At 49.6% G+C, this 13,928-nt stretch overlaps 1 protein-coding gene across 1 annotated transcript in view; it reads right to left on the bottom strand.

Annotated features, from left to right (window-relative positions):
* The window catches only part of galntl6 (polypeptide N-acetylgalactosaminyltransferase like 6), a 1,697,721-nt gene that overhangs the window by 265,343 nt on the left and 1,418,450 nt on the right, over window positions 1-13,928 (bottom strand). Inside the window, exon 7 of the mRNA XM_072515756.1 lies at window positions 3,309-3,492. Within this exon, the coding sequence (XP_072371857.1) occupies window positions 3,309-3,492 (184 nt within the window). The remainder of the gene's footprint in view (window positions 1-3,308; window positions 3,493-13,928) is intronic.

Raw genomic sequence — 13,928 nt, 5'->3', positions numbered from 1 at the left:
GTTCCCTCCCCTTCCACCTCGACCCCACAGCCCACCTCCTGGCCACCCTCTGCTATGCCCCCCAGCCCTGGCAGAAGCCAACTGGCCAGCGGCACAACTGTAAGCAAACTATGGCGACTTTCCGTACCCCCTCTCTTTTCCTCGGCAGCTCCGGCACCTGTTTCCCATTTTGAAAAGCACAAGTGAACCTCACCGTCGGGAATTCGACCCACGGAGGCAGAGAATCACAGAAGCCCCGGAGAATATCGGGTCAGGCCCGCTCAAGATATGCCAACGCCATTTACTGTAGGTGCATTCTGGAACGCATTTACGCCACTGTGGAGGCGACGGAGAATTGCGATTTGGCATAAAATCGGCGGCTGCCGCTATTTCGGCATCGGAACCGGTTCTTCGCCCAATCGCGATTTCCAATTTCGGCGTCGGCCAACGGAGAATCCCTCCGAGATGTTTATGCAAATTAAACAACGTTAATCGAGGTACAAGATCAGAAAATATTGATGAAACACACTCCATCCAGAAAATGGCAAATCTAGATAAAGACAAACTTACAGCGTTCATAGGGGAAGTTGATAATCTTAGTTTAGACCATTGGCCAGCTCCAGTCCAAGATCAAGTTTCAATACCACCATTAAAATTGACACTGAAGCTGCTGCTAACATACCGGCAGATGATCATGATTGGTTTCAGCCAATGAACCTTCATCCATCTGATATCAAATTACAAGGTCCAGGCAGCATAGACCTTCCAATCAAAAGTAGGATTACTTTTCCTCTTCACTTTCCGAGAGGATGATTCATCTCTCCAGACGCTCGATGCATTTGAAGTCTCTGTTGTCTTTTCCGAAGAATCAGCTGTGTTTTTTGTCATTGACTGGCATTCAGATCTTAGCTCCATTGAATCAACCAATGTATTGCCTACTTTATCTCCTGTTGTACATGAAGAGTCTTCTGGAGAGAGTGCCTTGCCTGAATCCATGGAGGATCATATTGTTAAAGAGCTAGTAGCATCCAGGGCGAAAGTCAATTTCCACCTAAACTTCAGTTCAACTGAAAACCTTCTTCTATCCGAAGTCAGCACAGGAGTTGCAATAGAACCTTCTAAAGCTGCAAAATCCTGCACAGCCATCTTATCCCCGAGTTAACTGTCTACAAGGAATTTCTCTCATTATAGAAGATAATGCCGTCTTGTCTCCATATCCTCAGCAATTCTTTCCCTTGTTCATAATGAAACAACATCACACAGAGAGAAGCGCGGCTCTTTCATCACTCCCTGTAGCCAGTCCTCCCGAAATATCATTGGGAAATCATCTCTTCTTCTTTTCCTGAAAGGGTTACAGGAAGTTTGCCCTTTTTTCTTCATCCTCATTTAAGTTATTTGAGATCTTGGATCTTCAATGCCTTTTCAGTCGCCAAAGCTGCAGGTGATAATACAACTGTGACAGTCTTCCCTGGAGTTGAAGATCATTTGTCTTCTGAAGGCCTTTTCCTGTCTGCATTGAGGAAGCAACTCCTGGATCAGACTTTCGTTGGAAAGTCCTCGCTAGCCTTGCTGTTCAATAATCCTGAAACCTATACTCTGCTCCCCAGCAATGCTGTCAAATTGCTATTGCATTCTGCAGATGGTGATGTCCTCCCAGAGGCAGAGGAAAGCTCTCATATCTCTAAGACGTCTTCCCTAAAGGCTGGAAATACAGAGGGAGATGAATCCCCCAGTCTGTTACTTGAGAAGGGGGAAGAGTAAGAGTTGCAGTTGGGTAGAATCTGTAGTAGAAAGGGACTTGCAGAAATGTTATATAAATAGTTAAAGGCGTAGGGCAGAATTTACCATGCAACCCGCTGAGTGTTTCACAACGGGATCTTCTGGTCCCACTGTTGTCAATGGGTATCCTGTTGAATGCACCCCTCGTTGCCGTGAAAGTTGCAGGGGGGGGGGGTGCTGTCGCCGGATCGGTAGATACCACCGGCGTGAACGGCTACAAAGTTCCAGCCATAGTTTCATATTGTTGTTAAAAATAGACTACTATGCTTGGGTAGAGGTGTAGTTTAAAGCATGAACTGATGGGATTGCTAATATCTGACACAAATGATGATGTACCACTGACACCAGTCAGTATTGTGTTAGAATGTCGAGAGAGGTTGGAACCATGCCTAGGAGCAACATGTGTACTCTGACCTGATTCGATATCTTACTCATAAACAAGAGTTAGGTACACATCAGAGTATGTCTACAGACCAAACACCACACATCTAAAGTCCACAGAGGGATCATCTCAGAACACACAGATGATTAACCAAAAATTTAATGGAAGTGCTTAAAATTATGACTGAGTAAATAAGGAGCAACTGTTTCCATTAATTGGAGCATCGGAAACCAGAGTGCACAGGATTAAGATAATTGGCAGGAAAGCTGATGTGAGATAAGCAAATTATTATGACCTGGAATGCGCTGTCTGAAAGGGCAAAGGGAGCAGATTCAAGCTGGCTCTCTGTCAGAACAATGCACCTTGCTTCGCTCCCCTGCTTTCTCCCCATAGTCCTGCACATTCTTCCGCTGCAGATAATGGTTCACTTCCCTCTCAAAAGCCTCGATTGGATTTGCCTCCAACCACACTCTCGGGCAGTGCGTTCTAGACCCTGAGCACCCGCTGTGATCAAATGTTTTTCCTCATGTTGCCACTGCTTCATCTGTTGATTATCTGAAATCTGTGCCCTCTCATTCTCAATCCGCCCACCCTCCTTCCACCCAGGAGAACAGTCTTTTTTTTCCCCTGTAAAAGAGAACATTTGGAGGGTTCTGGAGAGAGGGTTTGCGATGACTTGAGTGGCTCTTTTAAGGAGATGGCACCTGCGTGACAGGCCGAAAAGCCTCCATCTGTGCTGTACGTTTCTATGATCCTCAGGCCATTTCTGGGGAAAATGGGGTGAAAAGTAGTCAAGAGAAAAAGTGAAATTAAGTAAAAGTAAAGTTGCCATAGTCCCAGACGGCCATAAGCTGCTTTCCCCTTTGAGGGGGAGAGCTGACTGGTGGTGATTTAACCTGAGGGTCACCACACCTCAGGCAAGGAGCGAGTTTGAGGTGTGGGGCCTTCATGAATAACCTCAGCCAGTACGGGAATTGAACCTGCGCTGCAGGCCTTGCTCTGGACCATGAACCAGCCGTCCAGCCAACTGAGCTAAACCATCCGCCAAGGGAATATTACAATACTGGGATGGTATAAAACTGCGTTACACACATGTAACACTCTCCCTCTAAAATAAGGCTGCTGCATTATTTGATCTCTGCCATAATTCCCGTCCAATGCTACTTACTCAAAGGGGTCACTGGGGTCAGCCCTCTGGAGCTCAGGTGGGATGGGAATGCGCTTGTAGTACATCTCCCAGTCGAAGGCTCCCCTCATGGCGTCTCCAGCCTGCATCTCGTAGCCAAAATGATTGTGGTCAATGACATCGATCATCGGGCACACGATGGTCCTGTGGTCCTGCGCGATCTGGTCTGAAAGACGAAAAGGGACGCCAGGAAGAAAAACATGATTAGCCAGGTCCATCCATCACAACCGCACTGAACCCACTCTACTTTATCCCCAGAGGACTGGGTGACCCCGGAGCTCCCCGCTGTCCTTAGCTCTTCGCAGTTGTCCAACCCAGACCGTCCGTCGTGTGCAATTGGACATTGTGAGGGTGACCAGTGATTAAAAACATTTGGATCTCTTTCAAAGTAGGTCTCCACCAGTGAGGCCGAGGAAACCTCAGCCGTCTACATCTCTGTCACGCAGGCTGCCTAAACTGTTCCAAATCTGTCAAGCCAACAGCTCACGGACTCCTCATAAAATATTAGTCACACAGCATTTCAACATCCTTTGCAGCAGCACATCCTGCCTCCTTTTGCGGGATAGGTTGAACCACACGGAGGAAAATTAAACATTTTAAGCATAAGGTATAGGGTAGCTCCCTCCCAACAATACCATCGCAGAAGAAAATCGGGGCAGCACGGTAGCATTGTGGGTAGCACAATTGCTTCACAGCTCCAGGGTCCCAGGTTCGATTCCGGCTTGGGTCACTGTCTGTGCGGAGTCTACACATCCTCCCCGTGTGTGCGTGGGTTTCCTCCGGGTGCTCCGGTTTCCTCCCACAGTCCAAAGATGTGCAGGTTAGGTGGATTGGCCATGATAAATTGCCCTTAGTGTCCAAAATTGCCCTTAGTGTTGGGTGGGGTTGTTGGGTTGTGGGGATAGGGTGGAGGTGTGGACCTTGGGTAGGGTGCTCTTTCCAAGAGCCAGTGCAGACTCGATGGGCCGAATGGCCTCCTTCTGCACTGTAAATTCTATGAAAAAAAAAATACTGGAACTGTGGTACAACGGGCTGAATGGCCCACTCTTGTTTCTATGTTCGGAGAATCCCTCCCCAGATACTGAAGCAGTCCATGTCCAAATTCAGTAAGACCTGGACAATATTCAGGCTTGGGCCGCCAAGTGACAAGTAACCTTCATGCCACACAAATGTCAGATAAAGACCATCTCCAACAAAAGAGAATCGAACAATCGCCCCTTTGTCATTCAAAAGCACTACCATCAATGAATCCCCCACTATCAACATCTCTGGGGGTTACCATTGACCAGAAACTCAACTGAACTAGCCATATAAATACCATGTCTACCAGAGCAGGCCAAAGGCTAAGAATCCTACGGCGGGTACCTCACTTCCTGACCTCCTAAAGTCTGTCCACCAACTAAAAGGCACAAGTCAGGAGTGTGATTGAGTGCAGCTCGAACAACACTCAAGAAGCTCGGCACCATCCGGAACAAAGCAGCTCACTTCATTGACCCCCCATCCACAAACACTCACTCCCTCCACCACCAACGCACAGTGGCAGCCGTGTGTACCATCGACAAGAAGAACTGCAGGAACTCACCAAGGCTCTGTAAACAGCACAATCCAAACCTACAACCACTACCATTTGGAAGGACAAGGGCCGTGGATACATGTAAACATCACCACCTCCAAACTGCTCACCACCCTGACTTGGAAATATACAAACATACAAATTAGGAGCAGGAGTCGGCCATTCAGCACCTCGAGTCTGCTCTGCAATTCCATAAGATCACGGCTGATCTGTCTGTGTTGAGTTCCACATTCCCCATCTACACTCAATAATCTTTGATGCCCTTGCCCAACAAGAATCTATCTACCTCTGTCTGAAAATAATTTAAATGACCCTGTTGCACAAGCCTCTGAGATAAAAATCTCCTCATCTTTGTCCAATCAGGGCATCAGTCCCACCTACCATCCGCTGACCACCGCCATCCACCGCCCCCCCCGCGCGCCCCCCCCCCCCCCCGTATCAATAGATCGCAGGCTGGCACCTGACACCCCCCCCCCCACCCCCAACAGCATAGTACTGCACCTATGGCAAAGCACAGCCTGGCGCTCACCAGCACAACCCCTCCATACCCAGAGGCTGTGCCCACACATGCTATCCCCACACATAGACCCCTGCCCCAATGCATCAAATGTGCGGCTCACAATGCCCTTTCTCTGTCCCCGCAGGAGAAGTTAGCCCATAATAGTTGGGAAGGGGCCCAGATGGGCAGCGGGGTTCCGGACATCAGAGTCCTTACCGGAATGCCTCCAGAACACATACATCCCCTGAGCCCGGTGTTATGGGTCTCAGGTATCTGAGAAAAGGTTGTCCTTCTTTCCACTTACAGAAAAGGAAGGAAACAGCACCAGCAGCCTCCAGGCATGATGCAGCCACAAGCAGGAGCAAGCAGCAGACGCCACCTGCAGCTATGAAATGCTCACATAACTAACAATGCCAATTCCTTATTAACAATAACCTTCAGCTGTGCAGCCAGAGGCTGCTCACGGACAGAGGGTGTGCCCTATAACCACAAACAGGGCTCGGTCCTGGTAGTGTTTGACGGGACAGACAGGCAGCCCCTGTTCTAAACATACACAATATTGGGAGGATGGTCTTTATAACCTGCAGGTGCTGAGCCCCTCACCCCCCAGCCCAGGGGAGACCCCTGACCCTTAGCGCCCAGTCCCCTGACCAGGCCCGTTTCCCCCCCCCCCCCCGGGGGGTTCCACGCCCATCCTCCCGGACACTGGAGTAGCAGCTCCAGTGCCCCTGGGTTGCATTCCCGAAAATGAAAATGGCTACTCACCTCCTCCAATCCCCTCAGCAACCATTGCGCTAAGTTCCCATATTTAAATAGGCGTGCTAAGCGACCCCCGCGTGACCTCTCCTTGGGGAGCTGATTAGTTCCCCGGAGGCCGTTGGATTGTGCTTCAATACATTAACGAGATGGAGAGTGATCTTAATTGGCGTGAATTGGTGTCTCACCATGCCTAGGTGGGATTGAAAACCCACCAACGAGCGGGCCGATTATATTGTGAACAGATTTATGCCTGGCACGGATCCCGATTTCGGCCTCTCCCTCGATGTAACCGGCGCACACAGATCCCGTCGGACACAATGTGGCTGTTAAGTCACGCCCGTATCTCACAAATGCCCTATATGACTGAAGCATAACATCCTCACTTTTCTGTTCAACTCCTCTTTTAATAAAATATATCATTCCATTAGCCGCCTTGATTACATGCTGCACCTGCATACTAACTCTTTGTGACTCATACACAAAAACAAATAAATCCCTCTGCACCTCAGCATTCTGCAGTTGTTCTCCATTTAAGCAATGCTCTGCTTTTTTATTCTTCCTGCCAAGGTGAACAACTTCATACTTCCCCAAATTATACTCCATCTGCCAGAATGTTGCCCACTAACTCAACCTATCTAGATCCATTGGCAAAACTCTGTATGACTTCTTCATAAAGTACTTTCCTACCTATCTTTGTGTCATTGCCGCACCTTCAATGGGCAGCATGCTAGCACAGTGATTAGCACAGTTGCTTCACAGCTCCAGGGTCCCAGCTTCGATTCCCGGCTTGGGTCACTTTGGTCTGTGTTGAGTCTACACGTTCTCCCCGTGTCTGCGTGGGTTTCCTCCGGGTGCTCCGGTTTCCTCCCACAGTCCAAAGATGTGCAGGTTAGGTGGATTTACCATGCTAAGTTGCCCTTAGTGTCCAAAAAGGTTAGGAGGGGTCACTGGGTTACGGGGTTAGGGTGGAGGTGAGGGCTTCAACGGGGTGCTCTTTCCAAGGGCCAGTGCAGACTCGATGGGCCGAAGGCAGAACATAAAGGGGAATCAAAAGGCCATTGCAGAGCTGTGGGCTGCTATCCTCATGCATTATGCAGTCGTCAAGTGATTCAGCTGATGCTTAGTGACACATTGGACTACCATCAGAGAGTATCGTAAATAAGACGTAACGTTATTGAGAATGCAGTGTGTTTCAGTAATTCCACATCCTGAACTTTGTCCACATTACCCTCCCAGTGCAATGCCCCAGCTAGAGATTAAGAAAGATGCCCCACATTTCACAGCACCCCAATGAAAATTCAGGACCTCTGCTTGACAAGAAGGCATCCAGAATACTTACCTCTAGAAGCCAAGGAATGGAATATAAGAGCAGGGAGGTTATGCTAGAACTGTACAAGACACTAGTTGGGCCACAGATGCAGTATACTGTGCAATTTTGGTTACCATGTTGTGCGATTTCACCAGAGAGGGCATGGAGAAGATTTACAAGGATATCTGCTCTGAAGACGTGTCGTACGAGACTCAAAACGTGAACTCTGTTTCTCTCTCCACAGATGCTGTCATATCTGTTGAATCTTTCCAGCATTTTTTTCTGTCCCTATTTCAGATTTCCACAGTGTTTTGCTTTTATTTACAAGAATCATAGAATCATAGAACATATAATGCAGAAGGAGGCCATTCGGCCCATCGAGTCTGCACCGGCCGTTGGAAATAGCACCCCGCTGTTGTCTGAGCCGGAGATTTTTAGTTACGATGAAGGATTGAATAGACGAGGTGTGTTTTCTTTAGAACAGAGGAGGCTGAGAGGAGTCCTGATGTATATAAAATGATGAGGGATCTAGAGCGAATGGATAGGAAGACAACATTCCCCTTGCTTGAGGAGTCTACAAAGAGAGGACATGGATTTAAGGTGAGAGTTGGAGGTTTAGAGGGTATTTGAGGGGAAATTCCTTTCACCCAGATTGCGGTGGGGATCTGGAATACACAACAGAAACCCTTGTAACATTTATAATACTAATAATAATCTTAATTGTCACAAGTAGGCTTACGTTAACACTGCAATGAAGTTACTGTGAAAATCACCTAGTCGCCACACTCTGGCACCTGTTTGGGTACACGAAGGGAGAATTCAGAATGTCCAATTCACCTAACAAGCACGTCTTTCGGGACTTGTGGGAGGAAACCGGAGCACCCGGAGGAAACCCACGCAGACACGGGGAGAACATGCAGACTCCGCACTGACAGTGACCCAAGCCGGGAATCGAACCTGGGACGCTGGCATTTAAAACAATGTTCTCCAAATAGTCAAATTGTGATCAATGAGTTGATCGTGGAGTCTCAAAAAGTCGATTGTCATTGCCTGTCGAACCGCATCAAAAATGCGCGAGACTCGGATTTGATTCCTGTAGGTGCCAAAACTTGGAATAAGATGGGTGAAGACAAAATGACGAATGTAGAGCCAGGGACCTGCAAAAGGGCAAAAACCTCCCATTTCCAGCCAGAATGGGAAAGTGAATTTGTTTTTACGAATGTAAAAGGCTAGACCATTTGTCTCATTTGTTACCCTGCTACTCGGCCTGGATTTCCAGTGTAACCTCCAGAGCCTAACATTGAAATTCGGCGAGCCCCTACCACCCCTTATTGTGTGCGGCCTCGCGACCCTAAAGGTCGACCCACCTTCCCTATTCTCAAACCTAACCCCGGATTGCAAACCCGTCGCCACCAGGAGCAGACGGTACAGCACCCAGGACAGGACCTTCATCAGGTTCGAGGTCCAGCGGCTGCTTCGGGAAGGCATCATCGAGGCCAGCAACAGCCCCTGGAGAGCCCAGGTGGTAGTGGTGAAAACTGGGGAGAAACACCGAATGGTCATGGACTACAGCCAGACCATCAATCGGTACACGCAGCTCAACGCGTGACCCCTCCCACGCATATCTGTTATGGTCAATCAGATTGCACAGTACCGGGTCTACTCAACTGTAGACCTAAAATCCACCTACCACCAGCTCCCCATCCGTAAGGCAGACCACCCATTTACTGCCTTCGAGGCAGATGACCACCTCTACCATTTTCTTAGGGTTCCCTTCAGCATCACCACGGGATCTCGGTCTTCCAAAGGGAAATAGACCAAATGGTCGACCGGTACGGGCTGCGGGCCACTTTCCCGTACCTAGACAATGTCACCATCTGCAGTCACGATCAGCAGGACATGATGCCAACCGTGCCAAATTTCTCCACACCGCCACTCTCCTAAACCTCACCTATAACAAGGTAAAGTGCGAATTCAGCCTGAACCAATTAGCCATCCTTGGCTATGTGGTCCAGAACGGAGTTCTGGGGCCCGCCCCCGCCCGCATGCACCCCCTCATGGAACCCTCCCTTCCTCACTGCCCGAAGGCCCTCAAACGCTGCCTGGGGTTCTTTTCTTACTACGCCCAGTGGGTCCCAACTATGCGGACAAGGCCCGCCCACTCATCCAGTCCACTCTTTTCCCCCTGACGGCCGAGGCTCAATAGGCCATCAACCGTATTAGGGCCGACATCGCCAAGGCCGCGATGCACGCAGTCGACCAGACGTTACCCTTTCAAGTGGAGAGCGACGCATCAGACGTCGCTCTAGCCGCCACCCTCAACCAGGCAGGCAGGCCCGTGGCATTCTTTTCATGAACCCTTCACGCCCCCAAAATTCAAAACTCCTCCGTCGAAAAAGTGGCCCAGGCCATCGTTGAAGCAGTGCGGCATTGGAGGCATTGCCTGACCGGCAGGAGAGTCACTCTCCTCACTGACCCACGATCGGTAGCCTTCATGTTTAACAACACACAGCGGGGCAAGATCAAAAATGATAAAATATTGCAGTGGAGGATCGAGCTCTCCACCTACAACTACGAGATTTTGTATCGCCCCGGTAAGCTCAACGAGCCACCCGATGCCCTGTCCCGAGGTACATGTGCCAGCGCACAGGTGGACCGTCTCCGGACTCTGCACGACAACCTTTGTCACCCGGGAGTCACACGGTTGTACCACTTCATAAAGGCCCGCAATCTGCCCTACTCCGTCGAGGAAGTACGGGCAATCCCCAGAGACTGCCAGGTCTGTGCGGAGTGAAAACCGCACTTCTACCAGCCGGACCACGCGCACCTGGTGAAAGCCTCCAGCCCCTTTGAACGCCTCAGCGTGGATTTCAAAGGGCCCCTCCCCTCCACCGACCGTAACACGTATTTCCTCAGTGTGGTCGATGAGTACTCCAGATTCCCCTTCGCCATCCCATGCCCCGACATGACATCTGCCACCGTCATCAAAGCCCCCAACACCATCTTCGCTCTGTTCGGCTTCCCCGCCTACATCCACAGCGACAGGGAATCCTCATTCATGAGTGATGAGCTGCGTCAGTTCCTGCTCAGCAGGGGTATCGCCTCCAGCAGGACGACCAGCTTTAACCCCCGGGGAAACGGGCAGGTGGAGAGAGAGAACGGGACGGTCTGGAGGGCCGTCCACCTGGCCCTACGGTCCAGAAATCTCCCAGCCTCCCGCTGGCAGGGGGTCCTCCCCGATTCACTGCACTCCATTCGGTCGCTCCTATGCACTGCGACTAACGACACACCCCATGAACGTCTCTTCACCTTCTCCAGGAAGTCCACATCCGGGGTGTCGCTCCCGACTTGGCTCGCAGCTCCAGGGCACGTACTCCTCCGTAAGCACGTACGACTCCACAAGGCGACCCGTTGGTTGAAAGGGTGCAGTTACTCCACGCTAACCCCCAGTATGCCTACATAGCGTACCCCGACGGCTGCCAGGATACTGTCTACCTCAGGGACCTGACACCAGCAGGTTCCACACACACACACCCCTCCGGCCCGGCTCCACCCCCCGTCCCGCGGCGCACCCAGCAGCAACCCGCCCGGGACCATCAGTCCTCCCCCTGCCCACGTCCGAGGATGAAGAGGATTTCGGCACGCTCCCGGAGTCACCGAGGACTAGACCGACACCGGAATCGGCGCCACCACTGCGTCGCTCCCAATGCCAGGTCAAGGCCCCGGACCGGCTAAACCTGTAATTGGTTCGGGACTGTTAAAGCACCATGTACTGGACTCCAAATTTTTTTTTGCCTCTGTGTATTAAAACTTGTTCTGTATATAGTTTTCCGCCACCCCCGCTGGACTCAATTTTAACAGGGGGTGAATGTGGTAATCACCACTGTTGTATATATTAGGAGATGTGTGGTAAGTCCTTGTACTACAAGTACGGGGGTAGTCCCTGCCTGCTGGCTCCGCCCAGTAGGCGGAGTATAAATATGTCTGCTCCCCGTACAGCAGCCATTTCAGCAGCTGCTGTCGGAGGCCACACATCTTAGTGTAATAAAGCCTCAGTTGTATTCAACTCTTGTCTTTGTGCAATTGATCGTGCATCATAGTCTTGAGTAAAAGAGATAACTTGGAACGGCATCGCAAGACAATGAATACAAAAGTTTGAGAAAATTTTCCGTTAAACGGCACGATTCGGACGAAGAGAGTTGGGGAGTGTAGCACCATCGATCACACACGAGGCGAGACGTAAAGAACTTCAATCGAGGCTTTATTGAGCAGGCTTGTTCAGACACGTCCCCCAGCAGCTCACTCACAGAATGCAGCTGCGGGGATTAAACCCAGGTTCTTATATCCCTCCTATCTGGGTGGAGCCCAGTAGGTGGAGGATCCAATCGGGATCCAGCATCTGTCCTCCAATAGCTGCTCGGCATTCCTGGTGTACCGTATTACCCCTAATACATACCACCACAGGGAGTAAAAGGGAATTTTGAAAGCTTAAAAGTAATTCTTTTCAAGACCTGTGGCTAAGAAACCATTCACCGATGGCGAATTTATTAAGGAGGCCATGACGGTTGCAGCTGACACTTTGTTCAAAGACTTGAGAAACACAAATGAAATCATGACAGCCATCAAGAGCATGCCGCCTGGTGCTTTAATAGCAGCCATCAGGGTGGAATCGTTGTCCGAGGACGCGTTTCAGCAAGTACACAGAGACTGACCAGGCTGTGAATGTTTCGCACTGCAGTTTGATGAATCAGCAGACACGACAGACGCAGCCCAGCTGATCATTTTCGTTCGCATGGCATTCAAAAACTCAACAACAAAGGAGGACTTTTTCTCTCTTTGCCACTCAGAGGACACGAGGCGAGGAAATCTACAATGAATTCAAAAGGTATGTGACTGAGAAAAACATTCCGATCGAGAAACCAGTTTCAATCACAACTGATGGTGCACCATCAGTGCCGGGTGTCAATGCAGGATTTGTTGCAGAAGAGATTTACCAGGATGTTGCCTGGTATGGAGGGCATTAGCTATGAGGAGAGGTTGAATAAACTCGGTTTGTTCTCACTGGAACGACGGAGGTTGAGGAGCGACCTGATAGAGGTCTACAGAATTCTGAGGGGCATAGACAGAGTGGATAGTCAGAGGCTTTTTCCCAGGATAAAGGGGTCAATTACTAGGGGGCGTAGGATAAGGTGCGAGGGGCAAGGTTTAGAGGAGATGTACGAGGCAAGTTTTTTTACACAGAGGGTAGTGGATGCCTGAGGAGGTGTTGGAAGCAGGGACATTAGTGACGTTTAAGGGGCATCTTGACAAATACATGAATGGATGGGAATAGAGGGATACGGACCCCGGAAGTGCAGAAGATTGTAGTTTAGACGGGCAGCATGGTCGGCATAGGCTTGGAGGGCCTGTTCCTGTGCTATACTTTTCTTTGTTCTTTCTTTGTTCTTTTGTTGCACATTTGCAGAAATGACCCTGAATGACTCCTTTGTCAATTACCGCTGTGTTATCCACTAACAAGTGCGAGCGAGCAAGATTATTGACTTTTATCATGTAATGACAGTTGTCAAGATCGGCAACTCAATTTGTGCCAGACCTTTGCACTGTCGCTCGTTCAAATCGTGGCTCGATGAGCTTGATGCCAACTATGGTGAGCTAATCCTTCATGCAGGTGTGAGGTGGTTAAGTTGAGGAAAAATCCTCCAGAGGCTTTTAGATCAGCTCCCTGAAATTGCAACCTTTCTCAAATCAAGAAGCGAGGTGCACAGCGAGCTGTCAGGTAGCACGCGGCTGCTAGACTTAGTGTTTCTTATGGGAATGATTGCAAAATTGAATGAGCTGAATCGCGATCTGCAGGGGAGAGACAGAGACTTGTCACACGTGATCAGCGCAGTGAATGAGTTTGAGTTGAAAGTGGGCCCGTGGTCCTCCCAGTTAAAGAACAAAATTACTGAGCACTTCCCAAATCTGGAGAAAATCCAATAACAGGTCAAACAGAAGGGGTTCCATCCAAACCAATTCTGTGACTACCTGAACAAATTGTAAAGGAAATTCAACAGACGATTTCAGGAGTTAAACAAGATGGAACAAATCACTGTGTTTGTCTCAAATCCTTTCATTCAAGTGGACATCAGAGAACTGACAGCACAATTTCAGCAGGTGTTTGAACAAAGCAGTGGACGTGACCTGGAAATTATCACCATGTGAAATGACATGGAGCTGAAAGCTAGGTCAAGGGACAAAGACTTTGGTGACTTGGAGGCAGAGGGAAGTACCCTCTCCTGACATCCTGTGCACTCAAGGTTAAGGCCTACTTTGGTTCTGCATACCCTCTGCGAGATGGCTTTTCCCAGATGAAAGTCATCAAGTCTAAGTGTCACACTCATCTCACAGATGCCCATCCGATGGACTGTAGAGACTGGCCATTTTAAACTCTGACCCAGACTTCACAGCACAATTAGTGTG

The sequence above is a fragment of the Scyliorhinus torazame genome, chromosome 9 (genome assembly GCF_047496885.1).
Source record: "Scyliorhinus torazame isolate Kashiwa2021f chromosome 9, sScyTor2.1, whole genome shotgun sequence".
NCBI lineage: Eukaryota > Metazoa > Chordata > Chondrichthyes > Carcharhiniformes > Scyliorhinidae > Scyliorhinus > Scyliorhinus torazame.
Note: the sequence above shows the minus strand (reverse complement) of the source record. Positions and strands in the feature narration are given on the sequence as shown.